Consider the following 15,548-nt stretch of genomic DNA (forward strand, 5'->3'; position numbering starts at 1 on the left):
CCTGCTGATAAAACTGAGAGCTCTCATTTTGCAAGACTGGTACACGACATTTTTTGCAGCGCTTGGGAGAGAGGGAACTCCCCAAATGTTAATTTTATGACTAAAGAATGTACGAAATCTGTGACTTGACTTCTTATACAGTCCTGCATTCCAACATCTCTAAAGGCTCCCCACAAAGGAGAACAATCACTAAAACTCACTATATTAATACCAGGCAGCAGACCAAAGACAATGATATCAAGTATTTTTGAATCTACTAAAAAAAATTATGAAAAAATTGTCAAAATCACACCTTGGTGATTTAAGTCTTTGCTCGACAGCTACCTGCAATCTCGTAGGACATTTGCTAACTCCACTGTAGTATTTCATAATTCTATTTACAGATGTAACACCAGAAACTCAACCTTCCTCCCCCGCCCTTTGCTTAAATGCCACTATGTCAAATGCCGTCTCCGGACCCTCCCAAAGCCTTCTCTCCCACCCCCCAGCACAATGCAGCTTTGGCTTTACGGTTTGCAACCCAGCGCTCAGGCTCCCTGCACACAGCTGCCGGCCCGGCGTGTCACTTACTATAACAGCTTTCACAGGCCCGTCCTGCTCCCGCGTTCTGCGCCTGCACTCCGGTACCATTTACCACTCCTGGTTTGACATTATTTACATTGATCTGGTTGGGGTTTGGCTTGTTACTTGAAACACAAAGCAAAAAGGAGGACAAACGTTAATTAAGGCACGAAATTTCACAATTGACTTTCAAAAGTATGGCCCAAAACGTTTGAAGATTTAGATTTTGTTCATCATGTTGCTTCCAGAGCAAGCTGTACTTACCAGCAATCTGATTTCCACAAACACACAGCATCCGATAATATTCGAGGAACACCAACAATAAAAATAACCATAACAATAGTTACATGCCACTTTAAGAGCCTGAAACCATTAGAGAATAGTAAATCAGTGAGATCAGGCAGGTATCCTACTCGCCATCCCAGACCTCCTAATGTTGATGACAAAAGGATCGATCTCACCTACAGATCTCAGATCTCAACCTGAGGGATATTTCACTTCAATCTCCAAAAAGAAGCCGGGGGGAGGAGCAGGAGAGGTAGACAGAGAAGGTGCAACCCCTGCCTTATTCATGGAAATACAACCCTGGACTGCAGTCCCAAATACTCCCACCGTGTCTCACTGCAAAGCTTTGCACCAGGCAGCCACAATTTGCACGAGCACTCCCAACAAATCCAACGAGATCTTGGGGCAGAGCGTATACACGGAGATTTTCATGAATGAGCCCTCTGACAAGTCTTGACCTATGGGCTGTGCTCCTAATAGAAAGCATTTAGGTTTCTAAATGGAAGAAGTCTGAAAGCCCAACACCCAGAGAGCGAGCAGCTGTCACTAATGGCCTCTGATAGAGCAACAGCTGAATCACCTCAGCTCAGCCCTACACGCTCTTAAAAATGTTGACTCAGGGAGAATTTAAAAAAAAAAGAAAAGAAAAGCTACTGGCAGGAGCCAAGAATGGAAGGGCAAACAAAACCTTGGCACGGAGAGCAGCATGGAATAGTACACAACCGCTGCAGAGGAAGAGGTGGCTGAGGGGGAACGCCAGGCATTCAAAAAAACCCTTGGCATGGGAGAGAACAAGGAGGACAGAGAATCCACAGGGCAGGGGCAGGACTTCTGGGTCATGAAGGAAGATGGGAGAAGTCGCACAAGAAGTTTCAGATAAGAAGAATATATCTGAGCTTACAAAGCACGCAAAGACTCCGAGGTGCTGTTAGAAGCTCCGCTCACAGCAGCACCAATAAGCAGGCAGCCTTTGGTGTCGACTGGTGCCCATTACGTTTCACCCACGTTCTCTCACCCGAAGACTGGGAAGAGTGGACATCCTCCTTTTATTTCCAACTAATAAACCTGTGACTGGGAATCCACTTATTCCAGCAAAAATTATCTTAAAAAGAGCTTTACAAAACAGCTTTCTTAAAACACATTTTCTTACGTATCCACTGCATGCTGACACCGGAGTTGCACTGATTTCAGCGACCCAGAATATTTATTACCTATTGCCCAGGCTAGCACTGAGGGAACATGGCCAAATTAATTTCTTCCTAATGGGGCATCAGTATTTGGTTTCTCGTTCTCAGCAATGACCCCTGAAAGCAGAGGAGTTCCAAGTGACTGAATTCTGACAACAACTGGTCTTTGCAGCTCCAGAACAAACCCAAATGCTACTAGAAAGCTTACACTGCCCTGGAAGCCTTCTCCTCACTTGCAGATGTCTGATCAAGCACTGAGGTACAAAGCTTGGTAAAGCCACATTTCCACAGAAACGAAATAGATTCTGCTGTGAATGACCTACAAGGACCACACACACACATTGCACAGGGAGGTAAGAGAGTATTTGCCCAGTCCTAGAAAAACTTCTGATAGCATCCTGATGGTGCTCCTCGCTGTGAAGTTCAGGATCTTTCTCCAGAAGAGAAAGCTCAGGAGGCTAAGCAGCACAGAAATACTGTCAATTGTTCCTCCAGTGCACGGAGCAGCCCATACACAACCCAAAAGAAGCAGAGAAGAGGAAAATTAAACAAAGGCAGTTAGATCAGCAAGCCTGATTAGGATTTCTCCTTCTGCTTATTAATTTGCCCAGCTCTCACAAGCGTTTCAGGGTGTTTATCAGAACGGCACAAAGCTCTGACGCCACAGATGGCAGGAGATCTGCAGACACGTTTAACAAAGGAAAAGTTGAAAGGAGGTACATTCACACTCCCCAGCATTTTGCTCTGGGATGTCACTATAGTAACCTGCTGCAAAAGAACTTCTGCCAATGATTCACTAGCAAACTCCGTGTGCAAACATTACCAAGATGCTGTAAAACAAACAGTCCCCACAGATGCACACTGTTACAGGCAGTGTTGTTCAACAGAGCAAAAGACTGAAGCAAAGAAAACTCAGCCTCCACTCCAGGTCTTCTGGCTCAACATCAAGCACACTGCTTTCTTTCTGTACATTGGTTTATCCTCTGAAAAAGGAGTAAGAGTCTGAAATCCAGCAGCAAAGCACACAAAAAGGTTTTGTTTTACTTGAGCAGCATGCCGGGAAACCCTGGGATGTCTGGTTGCGAGCAGTTGAGAACAAGACTGCGCGCACTGGCATACACACCCAAAGCACTAACATCTCTCACAGAAAACATTTCAAACGCAAGTGAAGAGGTGCACGGGTGAGAGCTAGTCACCAGAACACACTGATCACACAACTGTCACGCTGTAGCTGTGGCAGTAACTTCAGCTCAGGATTTTGGAACAGTCCAGCTGATGTAGCTAAGGTCAAGTTTTGCAGGGCAGTAACAATAAAAATCAGGCAACTAATGTCTTCATCGTATGAGAAGCAGAAAGCTCTTAATTGTTGACGATACCTTAATTAAACTTGTTTGATATCACCAAAGCCTGCTACAGCTATTAACAAGAGAATTAGATGAGTAACTGGATGAATCATTAGGCAATTAATGAAACTGAAGTGAAAGATGCAAATAAGGTAGTAAGAATAGTGCTGGTGTGGTGAACTGCCATTTCCAGTTCCCACATCAAGAATGGAAACCATTTAAATGGGTTTCAACTGTGCTGGACCAGTCAGTTATATACTAGAAGAATGATCACAAAGTGCAGACTTCTGGGCTGGATTCTGCAGGAGATCAGTCTCAACTAAAGAGATGAAGGTGATAAAGCACATGCAGAAAGGCAGCACTGGAAGGCAGCCATCATGCACCAAAGCCCCTGCCCAAAATCCTGACCTGAAGATAATCCTGAGCCATGCGGAACGCTGAAATCCCTTTACTATGTAACTAACTCGCATTTGACCTACAGCACAGTGATAAAATTAACACCATCAATTAATGTTTCCTGTTATTCAGGAATCCATGGTGCTACTGGAGGCAACAGAACAATTAAGAAATAAAGCCTCAGAAAGAACAATTTAAAATCCTTTATGTTCCTAAGGTTCCTTACATCATTGATGCCATCTACCTCTAGCATCTAATGGAAGTGTCTGGATTTCTTACCCAGACTACAGGGAGGTGAGCTCTCATCACAGCTCTCCTGGCCGCTGTAAATACCCGTCAGAACAGGTCTGACGACTGCCAAACAACGCTTTTTGACAATGAGAGGCTTCCTGAGACAAAACGCTGAAGATCACCATTTTAACCAGCACAGCTATGAAAGAAAGGACAGTGTCACACCTTTAGTTTTCCATGCTGCAATGGACCTCTGCACAATTGAACAGGGAAGGCAATAGTCTTGTTCCTCAGGCAGATGACAACTAACAAACAGATAAAGGAATTATCTTCAGCTTGTTAAGCAGTTGCCCCTTGTAGTCATCGCTGACCTGTTCCTCCAGTTTCCCCATTAGCTTAAAAAAAGGCAGGGTAAGGAGGATAACATTTCCCTACTTCAGAAGTGTTTGCGAGACTGAGTTTGCAGCTTTAAAAGGGCTTTGAGATTCTCTGATGAAATACTTAACGCAGAATGTATTAATTTACATTTAAAATCTACATGTTACATCAACGCATTTTGGAGACCAGGGACTGTATGGAGTACTTCACTCTTCCCTTTCTGTTCTTATCCCTTCTGGTATCACTTAGATCAAAGCCAAAGGGAGAAAAGCCACTCAGAATTGTACATCTTGGCCTTCACGATTTGTAGATCTCTTAACCCCCAAAAGCACCAGCTACACGACCAGACCGTCAGCAGAAAGGAGCAAGTACATAGGAGGGCAGTATTATGAGCAGGACCAGAAGACGACTTCCACAAGAACCTGAACATTATGTTTGAGTACACACTAGAAGGAGAAAGAGACTGAGACTACATCTGCAACAAGAGAGGTCTCCGAGCCCCACATTCACGCTGGCGGGTGGCAGGATGAAGAAGCGTGTAAGAACACGGAATCTCTCTGTACATTCAGGCTTCTGCTCCTGTTTTATTTAACGCCACTTCCACTGACAGCAAAACTGCTACAGAAAACAGCTAAAGGGTATTTTTTGGTATTTCCTGAATGCAGAATTCAACTCATTTTACACTTCTTTCCTTTCACCAGGATTGCACATTAGAGCTTTCCAACCTAAGGGACGTATTACAAAGCCATGCATGCAAACGGGATACTCACATCAACTACAGACTTCCTTCCCAAAACCTTGTTTTTGGAAGGAGCACAGAAACGTTCTTCCGATATCTAGGATGTTGGTTTAGGACTTGATGACCTCACATCAATTACCTGTATGACTCTCCATGCTTCAGTTACCCACATTATAAGTTTGGGGCATAGTCCCAAGTTAAAAAATACTAACTCTAAAGCTTCACGTAGCACTGTTATTTTTCACTGTATAATATATACGTGACATGAGAAATAACCTTTGAACACTGATTCTATTCTATTCCTTATTATTTTCCTTATTATTTTCCTCCCCTCTCCCTAGATTTTTCTATTAACATCAGATGAACAAATGAGAGTCCTATCAGTGGGAGACAGCCAAGGCGAAAAAAAAAAAAAAACCACAAACTGAATTGCTTGAGTCTCATACCCTCCCGGTCTCTCTTTGCAAACAATTTTACACCAGTTACTGTTAGAATAGGTTTCACTAAATCAGTTGATATGCTTCTGTGTAGGTCTTGTGACAGCCTACCTCAAGTAATTTATTTTTGAGGTGACAAGTGGATTATTATGGTTCAAGCCTCAAGACAGGAATGGGCTCAGTAACATGATAAGGACAAATCAATAACATTGATATTTAGATCCCTACATCATGTATTGCTATTATAAGCCAAGAATATAATCTTCTAGGTTACAAGATAATGTCGTTGCAATACATTCCCTATGTGCCAGTCCTTGTCCGAAACTTAAGAATCTAAAAATCTTGGAAATACTTAATTGTGGCCACATTTAGAGGATTAATAGAAAAAAGCAGCAGAAGCATTCATGTGCGATTAGGTAAGTCATATATGCAATTGCTGATACAGATGAAAGGATATTGAAGGAGGAGGAGAATTTGACACCCATTTTATCACTTAAACAACATAAGTTAAGGTATAATACTCACAAAATCAACAGTGGCTGCAAATCAAAGCCAGAGCCAAAAATAGCAACCACACAGGCAGATAGAAGTCTTTTCCTGAAGCAGAGGTAAGTTGCTGACTCGATTATATTCTCTAGATTGCAACAAGAATTAGCCTGCTGAGATACAGCATCGAGGGATAAGATACCACTCCAGACAGCCATTATCAAACGAGCACCACAACCTTTCAAACACAAAGCCCTACCTACAGACATTATAATCCAAGAGCAACAGCAAGACTACCAGGCTCTCGTCTGCAATATCCTTTCGCATCCGCCGTGTAAATTACATTGGCTTTTGCTTTACAAGCTCATCACATTGTGAATTCATGTTTAATTGGATGGCCAGTGTCCCCCTGCAGAGTAACACCAGCCACAGAAAGCAATACCGCTGAAAAATTGCGTGGCGAGAAATCTATTTGGCTTCGCTCTGAATATTACACCTGATTTCTTGTAAATTCACCCGAGAGATATTGACATATTTCAAAGCAAAGAAGAAACCAGAGATCCTCTATTTTCACAAGAAGTAAGGGACTGTCTTGTAAGCTAAAGATGTAAAACTCACTTTTGCCTTAAGTAACAGAACACATGGTAGAAGTTCATGAATCTTTGAAAGGAGACAGCCTAAAAGAGTAAAGGAGTTTCTGGGGATAACACACAGGGGAGCGTATCTGGGAAGGAAAGCTGGAAAGAGTAACGACAGAGAGAGTTAAAGCTCCGCACTGTAACAGCTGGGTTGTTCAGAGGAAATGCAAGAGAAGAAACACATTTTACTAAGGTTCTTTAATACAGATATAATATATATTTTAATTTTAATATATTTGCATGTAACATTTTATTTTACATATTATATACATGTATAAAATACTAGGAAACAACCACACATTGGTGATCCATTGATGACATAAATTAAGATAAACAGATATATTATCGAGCAGTTAACTAGCCACCTTTTTGTTCATGACCCTGCTGACCTGCTAGCAAGTCTCCAACTCCCAGTCAGTATAAAAATAAAAATCAGAAGGTAAGTAATGGTCGTTTCAGGCTGAAGGAAATGAGCAACACAACAGCACAGCATCCTAACCAGGAAATCCCCCAAGGAACCGGCCATCGGCTGCCCATGGAGGAAATATTCTGTGTTCCAGAAGTGGAAGGTCAGCGTGTGGGAACAGCTTTGTCTTTTACCCACCCATAAGCAGCAGCATAACCACACTGGGAGGAGTTCCGCTTGCTTTGTTCCAGCCAGCTCTAAGCTACTGCAGCTATTCTGTTTTCTTCCACGAGGCTCCTAGTTATTTATTAGCATCAAGGTGGTGGGTGTGCATTCAGCATCACCAGAAGGTTAGTTATAACGGTAACCTAATTTCATAGTTCTCTGCCATGTTTGGTCAGCTCTGTCTCTCATTATGTAAGTAAGCAAATACACTGGCAGGTCAGGGAAACTGCTACACCAGACCCTCCACGATGAAAAAGAAAACAAGCAATACAAAAAGATACTTACTAGTTGGGTATATACACTTGCTTTAGCTTGCTTTCTGCTTCTGCTGCTTTCAACCGTTTCTTGAAAAAGAAATAAAAAAATGTTACAAGTTAGAACAAAAAGAAAATAAGGACTGTTTCACCTGGGAATCAAGTCATAGACCCGGAAAAACTTTAATGCTTATTAACAATGAAGTTTTCTTTTCACAGAGCAGCTACCACAAAATCCTTTTCCAACAGGAAAATCGCCCCTGAAAACAACTGCAGGCATCAAATGACTAAGTACACAGCTTTGCAAAAAGCCAGAGATGACCGACAATCTACTGTTTACAAGGACAAACTTTTCATTCCCGTTCACTTCAGCACAAATTAATGCTTTGTTCCTCCCACAACCCTTTTTCTTCCCTGCAGAGGAAGATCTGACACGTCAGACTGTGTTCTCCCGCATAATATTCACCAGCTGGACACGGACAGGTGCAGTAATGTGCCCTCCCCAGCGTATCTCCTCAAGAGCTGAACCAACTCAAAAAGTTTGAACAAGGACTTTTTTGTTGATCATTCTCACTTTGGAAGACTGAGCGACACAGGAGATCTTTGAAAGTCAAAAAGGCCAAAAGCTCAGCTCGAACTCAATCCAGAATTTCCCCACAGATTTTTTAAATGATGGTCTGTCCTCACTTGTGGCTAAACATCAGCCGTGGGCAACCTGTACATTTGCACTTTCTACAGGTGAGAAGCTCCAGGTACACAAACGCTGTGCATTTATCCCTCTTCGAGACAAAAAGGACATAAAGCCCAGGTGCATGTGCAAGGGACAGGGGACAGGCAAGCACAGAACTGCAAGGGGGTAAAAAGGGGACAAGACAACTAGACCTACCAAACAGCCCCTAATGAAGAACACCACTGCCAGGAGATACTAAGGAACCTTCTGTGTTTAAGGAAAACACATACAAGCAATAGTCTTCCAGAGCACGGGGTGCATATTTAGGACACACCGTTTGTCTCTCTTTGTGGCCCTACTTCAGCAAAACCATCCACTAACTTCTGCCCGCAGTTCTGAAGTAAATGGATTAGTGAATCCTTTCATTGGGATGGATGGAATAAATTGCCCCAGAATACCACTGCTCCTTTCTTTTGTTTAGTGACAGTTGTGAGCCTGCTGAGAGCACCAGAAAACACAGTAGAGGTAGGCCATTAGCATGAGCTTTACTAACCGGCCAAGATTCCTTTCATAGCTTAAACCTTCACACCATTTAAAAAGTAAAAGAGACATTCTGAGATTGCCTCTGTATTACAACAGCAAAATTAATTTAGGGTGAACCTTTGGAGGCCTCCAGTCCCACCTCCTGCTCAGAGACAGGCTCGTGCTCTTCAACATCCATGCCGGTAACAGCAGTCTGCATAAAGCCACCGCATTTTCCAGACAAACCAGCAGCACGGTGACATTCTAGACAAACAGATTAGCTTAACATTTTCTATGCAGCAGCCTCAAGGCACAGTCTAGGAAAATAACTGTAATGCTAAAGTCAGTATCTTCATCGAAACAGGAAGCACCAGAACATCTAATAAAGAGTGTGTCGCTGAGCAACTGGACAAACAAAAATCCTTTCTACAGGGACATGATGGACACGCAAAGAAACAACAAAATAAAAATTTCCCACAAGCATAATGCTTGCTTTGATCAGAAGGACAGTCTTAAGCAGTGGTTTTCTATCTGACAGTCTGACAGTTCCTTGCCAAAGCTCTCTAGACTCCTAAAGAATTCCCTTCTTTGCTTTTCCTGCAAATAAAATTCAACTTGTCTTAGAAATCAAAGAATGAAGTTGTCAGACAAGAGAATAAGGACTGAGAAAACAGAACTTCTGAAAGTGATCCTGAGACTACAGGTACACCTTCAGAGAGCTGCAGCCCAAAGCCGACTGCTTTCTGCTGTTGTAGGCAGGTTTCCCAGATTGCTCCAGCTAAACCTCATCTAGGTCAAGGATGGCTACCCGAAAACTGTTCTCAGAAAAAAAACAGATGAAGACTTCGAGGAGACAAACTTTATCAGTCCTACAGACTTGGAGGAATCAACGATACACATTTTGCTGGCAATTGGTGATGGAACTGAAGAGGTTCTCCCTCTCAATAAAATGTACAAATTCAAAGTGGAACATTTTAAAACCACCCAACCCAAGTCTTTTTATATTAGAAACCAAAGCATCCAAACACGGGCCTCAAAAAGTGCTGTGATGAGGGTTCTCCAAACAGCATCAGAAATCCTCCTCTACCTTCCGGAGACACTACCCCAAAAAAATCATCCTTCAATAAAATGCACCCTCAGGTGCCTTTCTGCTCATGGACTGGAGACTGTTCCACCCACAGCCTGCTCTGAAGAGCAGCCTTCTTTCCCCAGCCACAGACCACAGGTAGGTCAGCAGATGAACAGCCGCAGCGCTCATACTCTGCCCAGGAATTACAAGTCCAGCATCAGATACCGATATACAGCTTAAAATACTGCATGATGAACCTTGTACAAGAATCGTATTTCCCTGAGACCTAAGCAGGAAATTCAGGGAACTTCCACTGGTAGAGAGATGTTGGATCTTTTTTTATTTCCACTAGATGTCTAGATTGTGGGAGGAGAAAACGCTGCAGTTTCCTTGACAAAGAGGTCCCAAGGGAACTACCTGGAGTCATTATGTTATGACAGTTCCGGAAAACTATGAAAGCAAAAGCTTCATGCCAGCACAAAGCATTGCCAGCAGCTGAAATACTCTACTATCCACAATGTGAAGTCATTTGCCTTGGAGACATGGTTAATTTAGGGTATTACGCAACATTTTAGTAAACTGGTGATGAATGTTAACCTCACACCACAGATTTTGTGATCGGCGACCACGGTGTGAGCTCTGAGCTAACAACTGTGGAAGTCACCTGGACGTAGCAATACCCTCCTCTCTAACAGCTGCTTGGGGGTCAGGCACAGGGCACAACTTCCAGCACGTACCCTCATCACAAACTGATACACCAGGAAAATGGAAGGCTTTCAGAAGGTACCGCAATGTACTGGACAAGAACAGATTTTGCACTAAGCACCTGCGGCTGTAGGCAATCAATAGACCAGATATGATGAGTTTCCTATTTTCTGACAGTGACTGATACCAGAAGGTACAAAAGAGGGGTGCCTGAAATGTAGTCATGCACCACTTCAGACTAATCCCTTCCCAGAGAAAGTGCTTTGCTAGGTCCTTTGCCAGCTATTAATTGATTTGTGCCTGAAGCATATTTATGCTATAAATTCTTAATGTTGTCTGATGTAGTTATGAATGTCCTCATCCGCCAAAAAACCACTGAACATTGGTAACTTCTTCTAGTAGTTTGGCCTAATGAAATCTTTTGTCTTTGAGTTATTGATATATATACACACACATCTTAAGTATATCCTCTTATTTACCTCAACTTATTCTCCCCATCTAAAAAAGGGAGATAATACCAACTTGTCTACCCCACAGGGACCAAGGGATTAAAAATACTAAGCACTGCACATTTGAGTTGGTACAAACACCTCTGTCCTTTATACATCCTCTCCCCAGATCTGACATCTTTCTTTCCACCCCCTGAGCTTGGAAGAGTTTTGTAATACATGACATATCAGAGCAAACATTTGTGACCATTTTCTAAAGAGCGAACACTTATAAAGAGGAAATGACAGATGAAATCCAGGAACACAGGAGATATTTTGAGGTCCACAACACAAGAGTTGTGTTGGTGGACAGCATGAGGACACTTCAAACATCCTTAAATACTAACCCCGTATTACTTGATGATAGGAAAGGTAAATTCCATTTTCTGGAAATAAAGGAGAACTTTCCCACTGTTTATTCTTTTTCAAAACTCTGAACATACAAGTGCTGCTGGGAGGCAGGGGAGACGGGACAGAAAAGATAATCTGTCCTCACTGCAGCTGGGAGAAGGGTTTCCAGCTGCTTGTGCTCCAGCAACACATCTCAGCACTGATCTGTGCTTCCTACGGTCTCTTGTCACTCACTTGCAAAGCTGCCACAGCTCCACGTTACCACAGGCTGAGCAGGAGATGCTCAGGGACAAAACATCCTGCGTATGCAGAAAAACATTTCTTTGATGCTACTTCTGCTTTGCTAGCGCACAGCACTTTATGAACGTGGCTACATTAAGATGTCACTCCCAGCTCTTGGCTAGGTACAAAGGCGGCTTGCTTACCTTAAAGATGTCTTCTGTCCACACCAAGTTTTACTGAGAGCTCTTCTCTTTAAGCTCCCTACCTCATGTAGTCAAACATAAGGGCTTTTTTCTCCAGTATCTTCTCAACGCTATGAGCCCTTAAACTGATTTTCTCTGCCTATTCCTCCTACACTTTTCTAATGGCACTTCCACATAAGAAACAGAACAGTAAAAATTCTTAATATTTGATCTTCCTCTTGAAGTTACATGTTCCTCAAGCAGAAAAAAAAAATAGCAAAAAGTAAATGAAAGCCTTCAACTCTCAGCAAGCATACGACTAATTCAAACACTCACGTGCCACTGCCATGCCCCAAGCTTTTCTCAGCTGCATCTCAACTGTTGGAAAGTGTTACGATCTGAAGTTTTTCAGGACTTACATGCAAAACAGTAGAAGCATTTAAAAAAACTTACAGGAAAGAAAAAAAAATTCACCCTGGAATTCACAACTACCTAAGAACTCAACCTCACTTTGAAAGATCAACTCTTAAAGTTTTCAAACCACTGGGGGAAGCCTCCCAACAGCAGCTACTCAGTAGATGCCATTTCAAACCTTTCTGAAGCAGAAATACACACTCTTGTGAACTGACACAGGAAATCTCAAGAAAATGATGCATTCAAAGGAGACAGAGGATACTGAGTTTGGAATGCATCTCCCTCATCTTCAGGACAGCGCTGAAAGGATGTCTTTGACAGGACAACTCTTGGGATCACTTGGAACAGACATTTAGGAGCCTACATCAGATTACAAATTCTGTGGTGACACTGCAGTAGAATTACTCCTTCTAGCAGTTCTGTTCTTGGAGGGTCAGTCCTTCTCCTGAAATGACGGAACTCCTGACTACGCTGGTACCCTTCAAAAGCAAGGTATAGCTGAAGCAAAAAAAAAAAAACAAAAACCCAAAACAACACTGGGTAAGAGATCCAAGGTCATGCTCTGAAACAGGTCAGTTTGCATGTATCTCCCTCATGGTATCCTAGTCACAGGACAAGGAAGAGCTGTATTAAGCCTTTCCACACCAAGCGTAAGTACACCTTACTGTTCAGTTCTGAGGAAGGGTCTTCTGTAGCAGGCAACTCAAAATTTAGCTTCCTCAACAGCAATAAACAGATGGATTCTGCTTCGGACTCTGACAGTGCTTTCTTGCTCCAAGTAAACAGTTCCAGCTAATTGTTTTTCAGCAAAGCAGGTAATCGGCTGATGACCAAATACTTCATTGCTACGCTGGATAACTCATAGAAGTAGTTTAAATGCATAGTTTTATATTCAATCAGCCAAAGATTCTCCAGGAATGAGAAGTTACCAATGTATTTTTAAAGACGACAACATAGAGTCTTGGAACATAATTTAATCATCCTCTTGAAAGGAGGGCAAGTGAAACGACTCAGAATACGTACTTCTCATATCCTTATTTAGCACATTTTCACTACCTTATGTACCAAAATGCTGTTAGCCCATAGAACCATTTTATAGTATCAGACTGAGGAAAGAATCTACACAGGCAAAACACTACAAAGAAACAGATGGAAAAAGCGGTGAGGGATGTGCTTTGCCAAAGACTGCACACATCAAGTAAAATAAAAATGTAACACACCATTATTTCAACTACAGCTTCCTATTATTTCTTTGTGGTTATATATAGATAGCTCTCCCAGGCTTTTTATAAATGTTTAATTGTAGTATTTGCTGGTACAAGCAGGGAATTTGAGATGACGGCTTCAGCTCAGTGCAGAGTTAATTGATGTGGTATCTCTGTACTGCAATTTCTACCTGTTCAGCTCATGCTCATACTGTCTCCTAAGCACAGAGCCTCTAATTGGAAGTTTTCCCCAAATCCCACTTCCTGGTATGCTGCTGGGCAGCACAGGTAAGGTACAGCATAACCGTGATGGAAAACCCACTGCACCGCAAAACACTACATTAAACTACGATTTTGTCGGGTTTTTTAATTGTTGCAAGAAAAATCAACCAAGTCTTCCACGCAACTATCCCCTCTGCAATTTTGTCCATGTAACAAGAAAGTTCACGAAAGTGGAAAAAAGCAGAAGGATTTAACCACCTCCTAATCAAGGCACCATTCCTCCAGTTGTTTTGCCTTTCCAGCACACTATTCCGATCTGTCTCCTATGGTACCCAAAAGTGAACACCCTACCCTTATACCCACCACTCCCATTGTTATAAACCTGGAGATGGGCAGAAACAGAACTCCACCGTTGTAGATGTATTGCTCAGAATCTCCACGATACAGAGATGCTTTTTGGTTTAATCTTTCTCAAACTTCCTGCTATTTGCTGTTCTGACTGCACAGAGGTGACAGTTTCATGCAACAGCCTAAGATTCTAGCTTTCAGTGACTGATAAAGTAATTTGCCTCACTTTTTCTGATACCTACCATATTGCGAGATGGATTTTTATCACTAAAAGAAGTGAGGTGAGATAAAAGATGCAGGGAAAAAGATAAATGGATTCCTCTCAGTGCAAATACCGGCTGTAGTTCAGGCTGCATACACTCAGCTATCGCCTCCTGAGCAGCTGTAGTCAGACAGTACAGCAGCACTCACTACATCAGCGATACCCGCAGCTCGGTGGGGAAGGAAAGAACGTGATCTCCTTTCTCCAGCACGTTTTTTCCTCATCATGCCAGCTTCCATCATCATCCCACTTCCCTACCATCCATTTCCTTACTAGAAGGAAAAACTTCAGTGAAAGAATGAACTTGGGGAAATACTTGGGAATAAGGATGCAGTTCGTATTGTTTTTTTTAAAAGGAATACAGGATTGATGTGAAAAAGAGTTCTCATTTGTCTCTGTAATTTAAACGGTATTCCAATCAAAAAGAAAATGGTAAAAATCACATTACAGACCAAGGTGCCCAAACTGAGCACATGCCAAATATTAGTCAATGCCTCAGGCATCTACTCTTTATCCCAGGCTGAATTCTCAGTGAAGCAAGTTAAGGCAGGACATTTTTATAATTTCCACTTTTTCAAATAGGTGACTAAATATAATACTGATAGTTATCATGAAAAATCCATTACGTGTTTCCCCCTCCTTTTAATTCATTTTCCCATTAAATATTATAAGTAGCTTTCAGCAACTGATACTTTGCCACACTTTGCATGCTGCTTGCATTGTGCTTTCTTCAAGGGATCAAGCAGCCTTCGTATTTAAATGAGCAGAGATAAAAATGATTGCAAACACTAGTCAAAGCTGATTCTCGAGTGTAACGAGTCTGGGAACCCGAGCCATCATCACTTCCCAGACAAACACTACTCCCCGTGCATACACGGGGGAGCCTCCCTGCAGCCAAAGCCACGGGCAGGCAGAGGTGGAGAATTATCACGGGTGTCTGTCGGACAGCACCAGCCCACCCCTCCAAAAGAAGTCAAAACTGAAGTTAACGCTGATCTTGAACTCTGCAGGCAAACACTAAACGTATTCCTTTCCTGGAACTGCTGAATCCCACACCAGACATTTGAAAGCTCCAAACACATGAAGTAGCTCCAAACATGAAAAGAAAGCACAAATACCAATGCTACGTGTTTGTATCTACGGAATGGCTGATGAGTTTAGTGACGAGAGATCGTTCGGTGCTTCCGATCATTACAGAACCCACCTACTGGAAAGGCTGAAGCACAAGAGGGAGAAAAAAGCAACGATGCCTGGTTTCAAAGGCAAGAAAACCATCTTCTGTTAGAATGAATGAGGTGATTCCGACTTTCTTACCTGCTGAA

At 42.4% G+C, this 15,548-nt stretch overlaps 1 protein-coding gene across 1 annotated transcript in view; it reads right to left on the minus strand.

Annotated features, from left to right (window-relative positions):
* Nucleotides 1–15,548, minus strand: part of MTA1 (metastasis associated 1) — a 73,041-nt gene that overhangs the window by 26,404 nt on the left and 31,089 nt on the right. Inside the window, exons 11-12 of the mRNA XM_010139371.1 lie at nt 7,598–7,670; nt 571–686 (exon numbers count right to left, since the gene is read on the minus strand). Of these exons, the coding sequence (XP_010137673.1) occupies nt 571–686; nt 7,598–7,670 (189 nt within the window). The remainder of the gene's footprint in view (nt 1–570; nt 687–7,597; nt 7,671–15,548) is intronic.

Source organism: Buceros rhinoceros, unplaced genomic scaffold (genome assembly GCF_000710305.1).
Source record: "Buceros rhinoceros silvestris isolate BGI_N320 unplaced genomic scaffold, ASM71030v1 scaffold17957, whole genome shotgun sequence".
Taxonomy (NCBI): Eukaryota; Metazoa; Chordata; class Aves; order Bucerotiformes; family Bucerotidae; genus Buceros; species Buceros rhinoceros.